The 18375-nt window shown below is 39.6% G+C and overlaps 1 protein-coding gene across 1 annotated transcript; it reads left to right on the forward strand.

Annotated features, from left to right (window-relative positions):
- Positions 1-1435: 1435 nt before the first annotated feature.
- On the forward strand, positions 1436-17604 carry LOC147215185 (zinc finger CCHC domain-containing protein 24-like). The gene is made up of 4 exons (XM_086139862.1): positions 1436-1798; positions 3157-3357; positions 15940-16104; positions 17202-17604. The coding sequence occupies exons 1-4, from the start codon at positions 1583-1585 to the stop codon at positions 17313-17315; spliced, it is 696 nt and encodes a 231-aa protein (XP_085995988.1). The 5' UTR covers positions 1436-1582; the 3' UTR covers positions 17316-17604.
- Positions 17605-18375: the final 771 nt, after the last annotated feature.

Genomic DNA, 18375 nt, shown 5'->3' on the forward strand with positions numbered 1-18375 from the left:
AGATCAACAATGTACAAAATGAAGAAACGAATGTTAAAGTCACAGTGACGAATTCGGGAAAGCAAGAATTCATTCATCGCCCATTCTTTTATTTATTTGTGGCTTCATGATTAGTTTTTCGTAAGGCTACTTGTGAGTCGGTGAACAGAGATGTGGAATCGTGACTCATGAGTCAGTAAATTGACTCGGAGGTAGTGAACAATTCGTCCAGGACTTTGTCCGTCAGTCCGTCTGACGCTGATTTACCGATGATCGTGTCCGATCGACGCCCGCGCATCGGACACAACGTCCATTTCACTATTTGCTTGTTTGTGTTCGTGAGTGTTTCGTGGAAGAAAGTAAAAGACAAGTTTGAGGGTTAACAGTAAAACGCTGGGTGTAAATAACACCACAGCGAGCGCGATCGGTTACAAAGAAAGTTGGATACATCACATCGATAGCTTCTGCCAACATCAATACCATGCCTGCAGTATCCCATTTGTCTTGTGTAAAAAAATAAAAAAAATAAAAAGATAAAGAGAAAAAAAACTAAATGTCCTGCATCAACTCTGCCCAGTAGATGGCAGTGTTACACTTGGATGTCAGACTCTGCGCCTCATGTGGACAAATCCCTTTATTTAACAGTTACTTTCTTGGCATCTCTAATAACAGTCGATGCTTCTTGCCGTTTTTTTTCTTTCCACAATTAAAGGCACCTGTATCAAATAAAACAACATTGAACCGTACACCTGTAATATTAAGAAATTTCACCGCAATATCAAAGTTTAAAAAAAAAAATCAACAACAGTTTTTCAGCTTGTTCCTGACGTCAAATGTTGAGTCTCACTGTGTGAAATGATGTTTGACACCATAAGGCTGTTTCCATATTCAGTGGGGGGAAATTTTATATTTCATTTGCAAAGTGAAGCAGGCCGATTAGCTTAATCTGTGATGTGATAAATTATTTGGAACCAGATTCTGGTCTTTGTACAGAAGTTTAATAGACAAGTGACTGATCCTCTGGTGGGGAAAAAAAGACATTTACAATGGAGTATGAGGTATCCTGTTTAGCTGTTCCATACATACATGCATCCATGCACACACGTATATACATATATACATATTTTCCCCGATTTCATTATATAAGCAAAGATAGCCTTTCTTTTCTCACGTATCCTACATGAACTCCATATTTATCTTTTTAAAACATCTCAAATCATTAGATCTAAAACTCCCCAACATCCAGTAAGTTGGGGTTGGGATAGTTTACCCATTTACAGTAACGGTTTGCAAAAATAATTTCTCTGAGCAGAGAGAGGCGAGCAGCAGTTGGACCTCCTTTTCGCGGTGACGCAGCCCTGAGTGCTGCTCTGCCCTCCAGCCTCCCGTTGCCATTCAGGCTTTTGCGCTTCTCCCTTGCACAGTCCCCTCCCCTCCCCCTCGGGTGGACTGCTGTCCCGTTACCGGGGTTCCCCTGTGCTCCCCAGGTGACCCGGAGATCGCACCCATTCCAGAAACCAAAGTGGCGGGGAGGGTATGACTGAAAGCAGCTGTGCGTTCCTCCAAATCCGGCGTTTCTAAGGGTGCTGATCCAAAAGCCAACATGATGTCTGCTATAGAGACCGGGACTCATGTGTACCAACCTGCACAGCTGCTCAACTGGGTCTACATGTCGCTGCAGGACGCGCCCAGCAGCGCGTTTGATGCGTTCAGGACCGATCCGGACTCTACTCCCCAGGACCGGAGCGGCTCCAAGAAGCGCAGCGCCGCCGATCTGAGCTCCAACTATCTCAACAACTTCTTCCACCTGAAGAGTGAGGTAGAATTCACCTGAGTATACGCGACTTGAAACGTTTGTTTTTGTTTTTTTTTGTTTTTTTTTGTTAAAATTTTGTAACGGCTTTGTCTTTGAAATGTACCTTCTCCTTGTCAGGCTCTAAGATCATACTTAAAAGTTCACTTTTACAAAATGAAAAATGAACTGACTTGATGGTTAAAGGTCCCAAGCTGTAAGTGTCACAATAAAATTGTCAATCACAAGGAGCAGGAGTTAGATCCCCCTTCTCTGTCCACCTAGGAAGCAGACTATGTTGTGCCAGAGATCCCTTCTCTATTTTTGTTGCCCATACAGCAAACCTCACCTGCATGCCTTCCTTAGGTTGCACTGAGGTGAGTGGGTAGCATGAATATGTGTTTTGTACCCGGGTATAGGGCCTGAGTGTGTTCAGCCTGTTCTGTCAGCGTGCAGTTGGAAGAGGAATGGCAGGTTGAGAAAGACTTCTCACAAGTGTTCTTTTTTTTTCTCTATTAAATGTTTCACTCTGGTCAGCTTCTGCTTACTCAGAGGAAGAGCTATACCCGGGGCTTTTATAATTCTGACCTGTTCAGGGACAGCGGGGGGAAATAAAGTAAATAAGAGATGTGGTTTAAAAGTTGGCCCCAAATAATTCAGTGAAGAAATTAGTATTTGTCCTTCAAAATGAAAGACGTCTAATGACATATTGTCACAGCACACTTGCCACAAATATGCAGTGGTTTTGGTGTCCCATGCAGAACATTATCCAGTGCACAGGAGTTGTGCAACCAATCACAATCCTCCTCCTGTGATGCCTTCAGTGTAAACAGCCAGTGTCTGCAGGCGGTTCCTCGCAGTCACCCTGTGGTGCCATAGCACCCTTCTACTCAGCTGGCACAATGGTACCAATTGTGCTGTACAAACTGAAGAATGTATGATTTGTTCTGATGAGGACATGGACACTATTTCCTCACAGTAAATACAGTTAAGGCAGCACATCTGCAGAAATAAATAGTCAGTCACCGTCAGAGAGACGAGCAGGAAAATCAATCAGGGAGATGAGCCGTCACGCTGGCTTTCAGTGCTCAGGCATAACAGTATTTGGAGATACATTTGTACAAAGCTGTGACAATAACTTAACAATTGTTGAATAACAAAAATGGTATGGATTAATAACTTATCCTTCCAGCAGAAATACCAAACTTTTAATGACGTATGATGAATTTTCCTCATCTGATAGAATATATTGTTTAGTTTACAGAAACATCACTGAAAGGTTAAGTGAAAATGATACGTAGTGTATTAATAGAACTGTACTATTAACATTTATATCCTCATGGATCTGTGTGCCAATAATTTGATCATCTTGTATTCTTTGATAGGCCTTGAACAATAATTTTTACAAGAGCTCTTCACCATATGGATCCCTGAACAATATCGTAGAGGGCCTGAGTTGCCTGGCAGACCACTTCTCCGACCTCTCCCTGTCGCCGGAGACACGCAAACCCAGCAAAAGACCTCCACCCACCTACCTGTGTCACCTCTGCTTCAACAAAGGACACTACATTAAAGATTGCCCCCAGGTACGTTCTGTGTGGGTTGTCCCAGAGATACTTTCCAACAAGCAGGTGCAGGAGCACAAATCGAGGCATCTGCGAACAATTTCGATGATTTGAGCTGGCTTTTACAAGACTCACTGTGTTCTGACAAACATGAAAGAGTCTGTGATAAACAAACAAAAATCAACATAAACCTCTAATAAGATCTGAATCCCAGATGAAAGTTATATGCCTTTTTTGGAGAGAATTCTCATGGTATGAAAACTATAACTTCCTCCCCAGAATGCTTGGCATGTATTCTTTCATGTGCATAAAATGGATTCCTCAGCACATATTTGAGTTAGATGTACCACCGCAGGTTGGTAATGAGCAGCAGATGCCAGATTGAATCTCAGAGCCTTAATGAAAGATGATAGGTTTCTCTGTGGAACTAGGCACGACCTCTACTCTAAACACGAAAGAAATATTACCGCTACTTGATGTGCAGCTGCAGTTTGCCATTGATCATGTTCAGAAGGAAATGCCTGACATTTGTTAGGTGTAATGGAAATAATCAGATGACTGATGGACAGGATGTGTCCAAGAAGCAAGGTAGCAAAAAGTAGAACTTCAAACAGCTGACAAACCATTACTGGTCAATAATAAGTGCATAGATGAAATTGATTCCTTTTTTTTTTTTTTGTCAAATTTTGCTTTCAAGAAGATTGAAAGAAAACTTCAATGGTCCGAGGCACTTTGTTAATTCTACAGAAATGTTAAAGAGAGAAAAAGAAATATTGTACTCGGCGGTAGACTGAGAGCAGAGACATTCCTCGGTATCTGCTGATGTATTACAAAACCAGATATGTTGATTCTCTCCACATGTTTCAAGACACCAAAGAGCTGCCCTTCACTTGTAGCAAAACATGAAGTATTTTGTGTAATCTAGATAATTTATTTCTGATATCAAGTCATTGGGGAAAAAAAAAACTCCTTAAAATCCAATTAGTCTGTTCGAACAATATTGAATTCCAAAATAAATAAATGTCGAAATATGTTTGATCTCAGAACATTAAACTCTATAAAGAAGCGGCCAATCGCTAATGTCAAATCTCTGCGCTTGTGGATGGAAGAGTTCGGGTTTCTACATAACACTTGTCTGGTGAGTGTTGGATCGGAGTTGGCTTTGGAACATTTGCGTCTTATAAATCCTATTCAGAAAGAATGAACGTTTCAACGAGTGCAAAAAAAGGGGATTTTCTTTTTAATCTGTGATTATAAAAACAGGTGGCTATTGTTTAGCTTTAACCCATAGGAAAAAGTTGAAGCACATTTGGACATTAAAGATATGACAATGTGAAGCTCCTTTCTTTCTGTATTTTTAACTTCAGGGAATTTGATGGCTTAGCCTTCAATACAAGGTTGATAGGTCGGGTACCTAAGTGAGGAAAAAAATAAGCAACAGAAAAACAACATTTTAAATGTGTGTTTTTACACTTTGAGTAAAGTGTTTAAGGTTTTATTTTTTTGCTTTCATGCGGTAACTTATGATGATGTTTTTGTTTGCTTTGCCGGTAAATTAGCCCTTAAGCAGTGATACACATTAAGCCTGGATAAGATGGGAAAAAGCAAACTGGGATCAGACCTAAAAAAGACATTTTTGCATTTTCATATTGACATTTACTTTGATTTAACAAAGGAAATATGACATGTTTATTACTGACAGAGAAAGCCAGGAAAGTTTTTTTTTCCTGCTATTTTTAGCCCTCAACCCCCTGCCCCCTCCTCATAGCTAACTGGCTGCTAGCTTCATCTACCCAAATATTTACATTACACAATATAGATCAAGGCCGACCTGTCAGCAAGCAAGCGAACAAGCTCATTTCCAAAATGAAAAACAGTGGAAATGTAAGAAATGTAAGAGGAATATGTCTGTCAGTTCACATCTGTCCTGGCTGTAGCTCAGACCTTGATGCACAGTTTGATCAGCCGCATCTTCAAAATCTTATTGCTTCCATAACTGCCAACGCGGACAAGATTGGCGCTGTTGAGGCGAAAACACGAACAGAGGAGGAATGCGAGGAATGGGGAGAAAATCATTTGAAGTGAGCCTATGGCCCTAAACTTTTCACATCTGTGAAGCCCGAGTCAGTGGCTGCAGAAACTGTCAGTAAAGATGTTTTCAAAGACTTGCTAAATCTGAATGCATTCAGTCTGAGTGGCCAAAAGAAGCTGTCCATCTGGAGCAGGGACCAAATCTGTAGATCTGTGAAACACCAGTCTCTGAACAACAGGGCCTTCAAAAGAAGAATGAAAGCGTTATTGTAATATATTGATAAATCAATGTCTTTCAACATTGCATAAGCTGGGTTGTTCTGGAGCGATATAAAAGAATATTAATAACGCTGCATTTCTTTGGACTGTATGGCTCAGTCTTCCACAGCTGAGAACTTTGAACCGGAGCTGCAGCGGACAGGAATCAAAGAATGTCATGGCTCAGTAAGATGAGAAAACCACAGGAAGTGGTTATATTGAGGGTCTTTTACAGCTCTGCTCAGTTTAATGGCACTCATGTAAACTTTTACATTTTGCGCCTCTTATCAATGTTCTCTTCTCTTAGTTTTTATGTATTATGAAAAAAAGCACCATTTTATGGAGGCTTGATGGTTCGAGGGAAATATACTCTCTGTGTTTGGTATGCCTGTGTCAACATCCTATTGACAGCATGACACAGAATTGGGTTACTTGCCTCAGGTGGCAAGTTACGTGTTAACATGTAAACCTCAGGAGGTTTACATGTCCAAGGATTACGCGGGGGATATTTATGATTCTACATAATAGTCACACCCTTTAAAATCTTCAAAATCTGGAAACACTTCTTCTGGCTGGCTTTTTGCCACTCTGTTTTGGAAAGATGATGTCAGATTTTATCATATGTTTCTGATATTTGAGAGCCAAAGGAAAGACTATGGAGCTGTCATCATGACAAAAGCCTCTTCGCTTGAGCTGAATGTTCCTCTCAAGCTGTAACTAATAAGCTGCTTTGTTTTCTGGACGGCTGAAAACTGTAGGACTTTTATACCGCTGTTATGTGTTTGACGTCTCACTATATGATTTGTTGCAGGAAGTTAAACTAGTTTTCCTATAAAAGTTTGAATGTAAAAATCTTATTGTGATAATCATCATCTACCCTAAGTACCGTTTTCATTGGAGAACTTTCTGCCAGTTTCACTTAAACCTGATGTTGTCAACCCCTTGAACCCCAGGTCACAGCACTTGCCAATTAAGTAGCTGAATTCGGTTACTGTAGAGAATACACAAGTTACACTGTGCTGAAAGTAAATGGGTGTATGGTGGGAAGATCCTTGGCTGTAAAAGGGGAGCATTGTTTCTTCAGAGGAGCCGTGGAAGCAGAGGTCAGGAAGTTAGGCCGTATTGTTCGCTCAGCTCTGCTTGGCTTCAGTCATCTCCGTCCCTGTGTGTTTGACCGTGTGTGCAGAGGAGCATCTGTCGGACATTTACTTAAAGGGCCAGTGAGCAGCTCTTAGATATGTCACATGTGTTTTTGGAAACGCGGTGTATAACAGTTATAGTTGAATTATGTTTGAAAAGAAGGAAGAAGACTGCCCTGATAAACACATTTAGACGGATAAACTTGTGACATCAGAACTGAGGCATTTCCTTGTTGCATATTGTCTCTTCAAGGACCAAGACACTTTAGTTCAGAGCTTGCTGTCATACCATGACATTAATCAAAATCCTGAACTGCATTTCTTTCCTTTGCCCATTGAAACCCATTCAAATGCAATTTTTGACAAAGATGCCCAAATCAGTGTTGTTGGGGCAAATGAACTTGATTTGAACTACCTTGATTTCTTTATTTTACTGAAAAATCCTCTTTGATTAGAAGTTCAAGAAATTCAGCAAGTCTCGATGTTAGTGGGTGTGACAGAGGACGATGCAGAGGACAAGGCCAGATGGAAACAGATAATCTGCTGAGAAGCCAAAATAACATTTGCCACAATAAGAGTTATCAAGTCTGGGTATGACCTGGATTACTGCTAATCTTTTTATGAGATAGGTCAATCAAACAACTTGCCAAAATATTTGTCAAAAAACTGGATAACACAACTATTGTGCATGCATATACTGTGGAGCAAAAAGTATTTAGTCAGCCATCAACTGTGCAAGTTCTCCCACTTAAAAAGATGAGACGCTTGTCATTTTCATCATAGGTGCACTTCTACTATGAGAGACAGAATGGGGGGAAATAATCCAGGAAATCACATTGTAGGATTTTTAGTGAATTAATTGGTAAATTCCTCAGAAAAACAAGCATTTGGTCACCTATAAACAAGCAAGATTTCTGGCTCTTACGGACCTGTAACCTCTCCTTTAAGAGGCTCATCTGTCCTCCACACGTTACATGTATTGATGGCACCTATTTGAACTGGTTATCAGTAGAAAAGACACCTGTCCACAACCTCAAACAAACACTCCAAACTCCACTATGGCCAAGACCAAAGAGCTGTCAAAGGACACCAGAAACAATATTGTAGCCCTGCACCAGGCTGGGAAGACTGAATCTGCAATAGGTAAGCAGCTTGGTGTGAAGAAATCAACTGTGGGAGCAATTATTAGAAAATGGAAGACATACAAGACCACTGATAATCTCCCTCGATCCACGCAAGATCTCACCCCGTGGGGTCAAAATGATCACAAGAACGGTGAGCAAAAATCCCAGAAACACACGGGGGGACCTAGTGAATGACCTGCAGAGAGCCGGGACCAAAGTGACAAAGGCTACCATCAGTAACACACTATGACGCCAGGGACTCAAATCCTGCAGTGCCAGACGTGTCCCCCTGCTTAAGCCAGTACATGTCCAGGCCCGTCTGAAGTTTGCTCGAGAGCATTTGGATGATCCAGAAGAGGATTGGCAGAATGTCCTATGGTCAAATGAAACCAAAATAGAGCTTTTTGGTAGAAATTCAACTTGTGTTTGGAGGAGAAAGAATGCTGAGTCGCATCCAAATAACACCATACCTACTGTGAAGCATGGGGGTAGAAACATCATGCTTTGGGGCTGTTTTTCTGCAAAGAGAACAAGATGACCGTGGAAAGGAAAGAATGAACAGGACCACGTATCGTGAGATTTCGAGTGAAAACCTCCTTCCATCAGATTGGGCATTGAAGATGAAACGTGGCTGGGTCTTTCAGCATGACAATGATCCCAAACACACCGCCTGGGCAACGAAGGGGTGGCTTCATGAGAAGCATTTCAAGGTCTTGGAGTGGCCTAGCCAGTCTCCAGGTCTCAACCCCATTGAAAGGCTTTGGAGGGAGTTGAAAGTCTGCATTGTCCAGCGACAGCCCCAAAACATCACTGCTCCAGAGGAGATCTGCATGGAGGAATGAGCCAAAATACCAGCAACGGTGCGTGAAAACCTTGCGAAGACTACTGAAAGTGTTTGACCTTTTATCATTGCCAACAAAGGGTATATAACAGGTATTGACAAGAACTTTTCTGATTGACCAAATCCTTTTTTTCCACCATAATTTGCAAATAAAATTCTTTAAAAATCAGACTGATTTTTCTGTTTTTTTTTTTTTTTTTCTCATTTTGTCTCTCATAGTTGAATTGTACTTATCATGAAAATTACAGGCCTTTCATGTTTTTAAGTGGGAGAACTTGCACAGTTGGTTTGCTGACTAAATATTTTTTTGCCCCATTGTAAGTGGGCACAATGTGTAGATAATGTGCAATACAAGGTCTTTGACATAAATTCCATATAGATGCTTTTTGAATGAAAATTTATAGGCAACTGCACTTATCAATTTTGATCTCAAAACTGTCTTAAATCCCCTCCCAAAGTATTATTTTAGGCAATATTCAGGCTCTTCTGTGCATTCACAGAGGAATAAAAACCTAATTATGTGCCCCGAGCCACTAACAGGATGATAATGTGGAAGCACAGATCAATTTTGAACTTTAAAATGATAAGTTGCGGTTTTACTGAAGATCATCTCCTGAATTGTTTCTTAACTGGGTTCGGTGACCTCCAGAGGTCTTATCACTGTCAGCATGGAAAACTATTCTTTTTTTTTCAGACAATAACACAGCCTTCCATTAGCAGTGGGAAACGGCCTGGAATGTGTGCATAAAGAAATTACATTCTTACACTGTATCGTATTATTCTAATACATTATTGAGAAAACATCTAGTAAATGACTCGATTACTAACAAAAGAAAACTTGTCGGGGAGCAACATGTTCTTTGCCATAGTATAGTTGTTAAGCATTAAGTAACCAGAAAGAGATTTCTACCATGATGGTAATATGTGCCTGGAATATTCCATCAGTAGGCTGATGGCTTATAAACTTATATTTTCTTAATATCTGACAGCACATTTTTAGATCTTTCTCCCAGTAATATCTCATTTCAAATATGATAATTGCGACGCTTATATTGTGGTTTCAGAGTCAGCTCTGTACTCCTACAAGGTGAGGTGATATATTTCACAGTTCCTGTTGAATCTCAAACAACACTTAGAGCTGCTTTGGTCCTGATGTTTTCACTGGTGATAAATGTCTTATCTGCCCGGCGAGAGCTGTTGCCTCTGGCTAGATCATCTGCTGAGAAAGACGAGTAAGATAGAGGAAACTTTGGAATGTGGGGTAGATAGACTGGCTTGGCCAAACAGTGGAATTGTCATCTATTCAAAGCTATAAAACATATCTAAAGAATGACACAGTCATCAGTTTCTCTGTGGCTTCCTTTTTTCTTCTAAGAAAAAAAAAAAATCCCCTTTCCTATTGTTAATTGATTTATCGTTGGTTGCATGTTCTCAAGTTTTCCCCCGATTTCTGAATAAAATGAAGGGTGCCGGTGATAAAGTGACGAGTGACTTTAATTGCACCGAAACACACCTTTATTTTCAATGTAGTTAAATAACACCTCAAACATGTGCTCAAAAATCATATTTTTTTCTTTATTATTCCATAGAAGATTTCATTCCTTGCATAGTTGAAAAGTATGAGCAGGTTTGATTGATGACAGACTTAATAAAACGCCTGGACGCAAATCCCAGTCGCATTTCATATCGTCCATCGTCCGTAATACAGTGCTATATGTACTATTTTAATGAAATGCCGTCGGAGAATTCCGTTGGAGTAGTTTCAAACCGCCAGTGAAACGACCACTTGCATGTTGACTACATGTCAACACTGGGTCAAGATGGAAGTATTCATGCTTTGTGGAGGAAAAAGGATGACATTTCGCAAGCCTAAATCAATAATCTCTTTCATTCTATGTGAAGAAAATCCACTGTATTATATAAATAGCGGTTACATGGCAACTCCAGACAGGGATCCTCTCTGCTCTACGGATTTTGCTTGTACTGCATATGGTTGTGCGTATTGTTGTCACAATTAGCTACTCAAAATAACAATGAAATATTTTTTCATATTTTTACAACTCCAGTGATGATTTTGTATTTGTCTAATAATAATTCATAATCAGATCAAATCTCTGCAAATGTCACTGGGAAATGTGATGCCATCACTTACACGTACCTTGGGCGGGGACTTTGTCAGGTTTTTAAGTCTTCTTGGCAACAAACAGATGTTGTCATTGCAATAGCGTCACACCCAGTGCACGATGTGGTCACAAAACTATGTGATCGTGCTCATAAACATGAGAGAATGATCGGGTCCAAGTGTGAGCATAAAGGACGGAGAAAGAAGAAAGGAAAGAGCCACGGAATTCAACCGTGACCATAAACATGCCGATTATTCAATTAGTCTATTTACTTTTCGGAAAATATTCTTCTATAAGATGTTTTAAAGGTTGCAACCAAAGTAGCCAGTGACAAGATTAATCATGACAATGAAACATATAAGTCAACGCAGAAAATCAATCAATAAATTGATGGAAAAATGGAAAAAGGCAAATGTACAAGACCTTTCAGTGAACGTTCTCGTAAAACGTTCCTAATCACATAATCAGTTCCAGAGTCCATTGCAAAATGATACCATTCCCCCTTTCAACAATCTTCTTTCCATCATTCAAAAAAAAGAAAAAGAAAGTAAAAGAAAAATCCGAATGGCTCGACGCTAACCATGTGACTGTAACACAATTCTTACTCTTTATTTCATGTATTTATCTATCTTAAATGAAACACTGTTCATAAGTAATACTGGCCTCCTCTAATGAGAGATGATGATGGTGAGGCCGATTTTTGATCAAGGAATGTGGTACCACTGCTAGAAATTATGAAACGGAACCCATATTTGCCAACACATAGTCACTTCTTTTGGAGAATTTAGTGAATTTGTTAAGTGACTGTTATGGAGTAAATATTATGGAGTTTATTTGCTTAATGGGTCCCCCCCAACCTAAAGCTGACGGGCTCACTTTCAGAGTGAAGATGGAAGATTGGACGCGAAGCAGGGGCAGGAAATAGTCTGTTATGCAAAGTGTCATCACTTAGAGACACACTTAAATGCCACTTAGCAATAAGACGCAGTGCAGGGTCTTCCAATGCCTTCCCTTGTTTTCATGTGTCATATTAAACAATTTCATCAATCACTTCAACCACTTTGGGGAACTAGGAATTACTTTCCAGCCCCATGTCAGACATAAAATTTTGAGGCCTATTTCTTGAATCTCACTTAGCTTTGTTTATAACAAAAGCACAGATTGCTTTGCCGTTGCATTTGTCTGCCAGCCCGCCTGCCCCTGTCATTCACTCACGGCGAAACATAATCCCTGTATACAGCTGCATATGTCGTCAGCTTTACCGTGGCCAAGAATGGAGCTTAGGCTGACTCTGGCTCAAACTCAGTGTGTACTGGGAGATATTAATCCCTCCTTCTAAGAAAGCAGCAGATTGTGTGAAATTAGTGCTGAGATATATACCGTTTGCGTGGGAATGTTTCTGTAAAACCGGACATCTGAGAAGCCATGATGGAAAACAGAAAATCGATCATCTGCTCTTTGTCTGTCTGTTGTTTGTATTCAGTCATATTTCAGTGGATCGCAGAATTAATGCATGACTTTTTACAGATGTGTATAATATTTTACTGAAGAAAGTAGTTTGGCTCTGTTTGAGGAAATATTTGACGCTTTGATTATATTGTGAGTGGACCATTTGGCTCTGCTACGTTACGGAAAACAGGAAGTGCTATTGTGCAAAATAAGACACAAGTTGGGCTCACCGGGCAGGGAATTGTCTTCCGTCGTGTTTTCTCGCATTTGCAGCTCTGCGGCCTGTGCTTATCTTCCTGTTGAGTGTAGTCAGAGAATCTCCTTTTTCATTTAAAGCTTTGTGAATGCTGACTTCAGCATGTATGTAAGCCCAGGAACAGCTGTCAAAAACAAACCAAAGGCATGTCAGAGTTGACATACCTTACCACTCCATATGTAATAACTTTTTTAATTGTGTTTGCAGCATGACAATTCGCAAAAGTCCAATTTATGTTGCAGTGGTGAGTCTTTAAACCTGTGGGTTTTTCCTTTTTTGGGTGTACATGGCTTTCAGTTTCACAAGTGATTGACATAAGCACAATTACTGCAGTTCTGTTTTCACTTTACTAATCGTTTCATGCTACTTTGGATAAAAAAAAATAAAAGAGAAAAAAAATACCCTGCTTTCCAAAGTAATAAAATACTTACTAAAGATACTAAAGATAAATAAAATGAAAATTACCATTTGTTGTTTTAAGCCCTCGTAGAGCAACTGGGGGAAAAAAAAAGAAAATGAGGTTGTAAATAATTAAAGATCTATTGTTGTGGGGGCCAAAATGACTTTTTTCTCTTTGCCCTGATTCTGCGTGAGGCCGACATGAACCCCCGGCTAGAGAGAAAGTGTTGTGTGTGAAGCAATTGACCACACGGAAACCAACAAGCTTGAGGTTCCTGTGTTCTCCAGAATGAATGTCTCATGGGGGGGCGTGGAAGTGGGGGGGGAAAGTGAGGGAGGGCAAGAGGAATGGAGAAGGGAAGGTGTGTGCATGTGTAAGTGTGTGTGTGTGTGTGTGTGTGTGTGTGTTTGGGAGGGGGGTAGTCCATTGTTTATCCTGATGGTTTCCAGATGATAGCTGAAGGAGGCAGCCAACCTCCCAGGCCTCTCTTACTGGGCAAGAAGGCCTGAGCCAAGCTTATCTGCTGTAAACCCACTATGGGGGTGATGCAAGTTCCACAGTTTCGGTGTGGGGTGTGTTATAATGACAATAATTTATTTATCTTTCTTACACCGCAAAAGCAATACAGGGTGTTTTTGCTTCAAGGCTTTTCAAAACACCCTTGTAGATTCTTTTTCCACATGTGCCAATGTTAATTTTTCACCAAATGGGCCTCGAAAAGCCTTTTGTGGGAGCGAGTTATTCTTTTGCAAGCACCAAGTGAGTCCCTCGGTTCTCACTCAAATCCCCTGTGAAAAGAGAAATGTTTAGCCAAAGTCCAAGTAAAGTGACTCAAGCCAGGCTTTCTGCCAAGTCAAGTGACTTGAACCCTGCTGTCTATCCTTGATGTCTTTTTTTAAAATACCTATCGCTCCAACCACAGTCAAGGGCTGGATGCATTTCTGTGAAATTCATATACGTTACTTAGATGGTTTATTGCAATTGCAACAAACATAGTCAAAATTTTTTAGTATGTTTGTAGAAGTATAATAGTAAAAAGTTCTTAAACTTACAGGTAAAAAAATTTAAGTCCTCTATTTGATTCACTTAAGAGCCATTATGAGACTGACATTTGTGGACGGGCGCCCAATGTTTCAAACTTTGGCTGCAGAAGCATGAAAATTGCTGCAGGCATGCTGACCACAGTTCACATTCAAATTCCAACATGCCTCATATTTATTCGGTTTTGTTGCGAATTAACAAGCATTAGCACATCCTAGATTACGATGGTAAAAAATCCAAAACATTAGTATTAGTAATGCTATATGCACATAAAAAACAAGACTGTACAATTTAAACCTTGGTTTTCACAAAAAACAGCGATTAATTGTAAAAGTCCCCAAGCTAGCACAGATCTAACAAGTTTAATGTTATATATTAAAGCAAAACCTTATGATCGATTGATGATTTTTTTATGACTATACTACTACTGCAACCAGTTTTAATGCAGCAAACTTTATCCCCTTATTGAACAAGCAAGTTGCTGCTTCCTCAGACTGCAAAATAAAAAAAGCTCTTCAAATTCTAACGTATTTTCTAGTATTTCCTGTTCTTCCAAAAAACGTTTGAGACATCCCAAAAGGTCAACGCCCCGATTGCATTGTCGAAAAAGGGTAAAACAATCACTTGTGTCACACATGCAGATGGTTTAAAGAGGAATTGGTGCATTTTTCATGTGTTCACTCAAAATTTCCTGCTTGTCATAAAAGTATCCATTTGCACAAAAAGGTTGGTTTGTTGGTTGTCGGTGACACATTCTTTGATGGGGCCTATGGAAACTCTGAAGTGTGTGATGCCCTTCAGTGCCCTCTTAGCTGCAAACGTTGTGTAGTTTGTTATGCTTTTTCTGTATAGTGAAAGCTGTTTCCTCCCTCAGGAAGATGATGCTCTGCCTCTTCTCCCTGTTGCGACTTTAGAGGAGGGCTTCTCCAAAAGTGGCCTCCCACAATGCTTTGCGTCAGTGAAGCGCTGCAAATGCGATCCTTGAGTGCTTCAAAGTTGCTTGTAGGGGAAGTTGTTTTTGACCTTTAGCGCATTAAACACATTTGTGTTGCGTATCGATATACGTCTCAGTTTAATGGTATTGATTAGGTTTTTCGTTTTGGCTGTTCTACTTTTTAACTGAGGCGTTTGTAATTAAACCCAGTCTCGTTGAGATGATTTTGTTGAGATGGCTTTAGGATTTTGTCATGATTTAAAAGTGCAGAGTTCATCTGGGTTTTATTTCCTCCTTGCATAGATCTTTGTGTCCTGATTGGTGGTTCTGGGCCAGATGGGTGGGATGACTGAGAGCCTGAGGTATTTGTCCTACAGCAGGGAGGCCTCTCCCATTGGTCCCCCCACAGGCGCGGGCCTCCTTACGGTCCCTTGAGAACACAGCTGGAGAATGAAAGCTGAGACTTATTTTTCTGTGTTACATATAAATTTGACTCAACAACAGCCATATAACCCAAGCATCATTGAAATAATTATCTAAATACTTATGTTATTTTATGAATTTATTTTCTACTGACCTCTACATTTCTGTTCCATCACTCTGCATCTGCCGTTGAGATAAGATAAGGAGGGGTTCTTTGAAATATAAGCTTCACTTTCCAGAAATGCCATCAAGGGAAAATGAGCTGTTTTCTATGTTACTTTGATAGTCACATAACTAAGAATGTCAGTTCTGAGACAAAACCACTCCATAAACTCCATAAACCAAACCTCTTGACCACCAATGGGGCCGCTATCACTTCCCGTTCTAATCATCCTGAGCTTTAAATTGGCTGCCATCCAAAGAAACCAAATAAGTCAGCCATTTCCCCTAACTCAAAATTGGTGAGAGGCAAAAACCAAATGTGCTTCCGAAGCCGAAGAGAAACGTTACATTTTGAAACAACTGCCTTCAGCTATATTGTGGAAAAATGTGTTTATCATATTGTTCTATACATTTTGTTTCAGGCTCGACCTAAAGGCGAAGGCCTGACACCATACCAGGGGAAGAAGAGGTGTTTTGGTGAATACAAATGCCCTAAATGCAAAAGGAAGTGGATGAGCGGGAACTCCTGGGCCAACATGGGACAGGAGTGTATCAAGTGTCACATCAATGTTTACCCTCACAAGCAGGTAACAGGACATTCAAAACATCCAACAGAATTCTGTCATCTTTCCTAATAAGGCCAAAATGTCATTCAGCAACATGCTACCACAGCTCCCAAAAGCCCAAGAGCAGTTCTTTATGCAAAAAGCAAGAGTGTTTTTAAAATAGTGTTTGGGATGTTCAGCAAATCAAGAGTTTCTTATACTTTTCCTGACTCCAGCTGATTTACTGCACATTTTAGGATATCTTGCATTTTTCCCCATCTTGATAATTAGGGAAAAAATATGCCTTTTCTAATTTACAATTGCCTTTTTCCTCATTATTAAGGATGCACTCAAATATATAATTCACACAGGGGCTCAGTGAATCCTTGGCTAGATGCCTAGTCGTCTGTGTCCCAGCTTTATTTACCAGGTTTAGATGTAGACTGAGCCTGTGAAATCCTTGCGATAGCAGGTTGTATAACACTTAACAGATATCCATTTTCTTATAGTTTTGAAATCGTATTCTTCTGTGTAGTAATGCATTCAGTATAAAAAAAGACAATTAGTGTCAGAAGCTATTTTTTGCTCTACATTTTAAAACTTTGGCTTTTATTTTTTCTATAGTTGAAAGAAACGATAAATCATCATAATTAAGCAACAGGATGACAAATGATCGCTGGTGACCCAACAACCAAAATATTTATCCAGTTACCATATACTATTGGAGAGGTTTACACTTCTCGTCTGATTTTTCTGCCTGTGTTTGTCATCTCAACTCAAGCGTATTTCTGAAATACCACCCCCTTCCCCTAAAGACTGGGTTTCAATGACCTCATTGCAGCCTGTGACTCTCCTTGAGTGTTTTTAAGTTTCCTCAGTAGAGCTGATGAGCACACAGTCCTCTGGTGAAACCAATCTTTCTATTGACTTTACAGACTCTCATGTAATTCTGATGGCAAAACATTCAGCCACTTTACTGGATTTACAAGTTATGAGTGATCTATCATGTATAAAAGTAGAGAAACAAGTCAGGATCATCTGGGATTAACTTCCTAAACTTCCATGAAACAATACTAAGGCTGTAATTGTGATCCCCGTTACATCTCTGAGATCTCAGTGATCCTGCCTCTCTTTTCCAGCGTCCTCTGGAGAAACCTGATGGGCTGGATGTGTCAGACCAGAGCAAGGAGCATCCACAGCACCTGTGTGAAAAATGCAAAGTCCTTGGCTACTACTGCCGCCGTGTACAATAACACGATCAGCCCAGCCTCCCCTTTAATGTAACAGGGACATTTTATAATTTTATAATAATGCTTTGAACAGTTTTGTGACACTGTGACTCTGTATAAGACCCTCACTGTGCTGAAAATGTTCAATAGTATCTCTCGTTAGAGACAAGTACTTTGTATTTGCTGGGTTCAATAAGCGTTATCACTATGGAAATATCCATTTAAAGCCTTAACTATGAACAAATTATCTTACCAACTGTGAATAGGAAGTCAAAAAAAAAAACAACAAACAAACAAAAAAAAAAAAAAAAACGCGTCTGTCTTTGCTCAACTTGTTGGAACAAAATCCATGAGTGAAGTGACCAGACCAAGATGCTCTTTCATGTTTGTATATTCAAGAGGTAACTTAAATGAAGATATTGGGACTGTTGTGATGTTTTCTGTATAAAATATGCAATATATATATTTTTCTTTTTTACCAAGAAAGATATACAATATAAATGTGTATCTGCATTATTCTGTATTATCAGTACTTGATGGTACATGTTTGAATATATTTTTGAAGCCATTATTGTTTTGTGAACTTTTACAATTTATGACGAAATAAATTAGTCAACTAACAATCCTTATATGTGCTTATACATATATAAATGTGCCTCAGAAATGCAAATTATATAACTCAATGGTGCATTTTATTTTTTGGAAAAAAAGACTGAATTACAGGAGCTATATTAGGGCTAATTCAGAAATATGAATTTTATATTTTATGAGCAGAATTTATGAAGGGTTAATATCGAGGATCCTGTCACCAGTTCAATGTGTTTGCCACCATTTTGTGTGCCTAAGTTGGAATTGCCCAAGAGGTGGAACTGTTGACCTCTTGAACTGTCATTGTATTAAAATAAAAAGCAAGTAAGAGTATTAAGTGACATTATGTGCTTTTCTATACTATTGTACAAAACAAGCTTTACCTTCAGCTGTTTTTAAAAATTTCTTCTTTGGATTCTAGCTGAAATAATGGAAAGTAATATATTTTAAATGTCTTTTTAATGTTTAAGCATTATAGAAGTGTAAGATGCTGAAG

The sequence above is a fragment of the Fistularia commersonii genome, chromosome 32, assembly GCF_037954325.1.
Source record: "Fistularia commersonii isolate RoL2024-O1a breed Wild chromosome 32, RoL_Fcom_v1.0, whole genome shotgun sequence".
NCBI classification, from domain to species: domain Eukaryota; kingdom Metazoa; phylum Chordata; class Actinopteri; order Syngnathiformes; family Fistulariidae; genus Fistularia; species Fistularia commersonii.

Excerpts from the sequence above, each read along its gene's own strand:
- LOC147215185 (XM_086139862.1), top strand. The coding sequence starts at position 1,583 with ATGATGTCTGCTATAGAGACCGGGACTCATGTGTACCAACCTGCACAG. Across the intron at positions 3,358-15,939 it reads ACATTAAAGATTGCCCCCAG|GCTCGACCTAAAGGCGAAGG; the intron begins GTACGTTCTGTG and ends ATTTTGTTTCAG. Across the intron at positions 16,105-17,201 it reads ATGTTTACCCTCACAAGCAG|CGTCCTCTGGAGAAACCTGA; the intron begins GTAACAGGACAT and ends TCTCTTTTCCAG.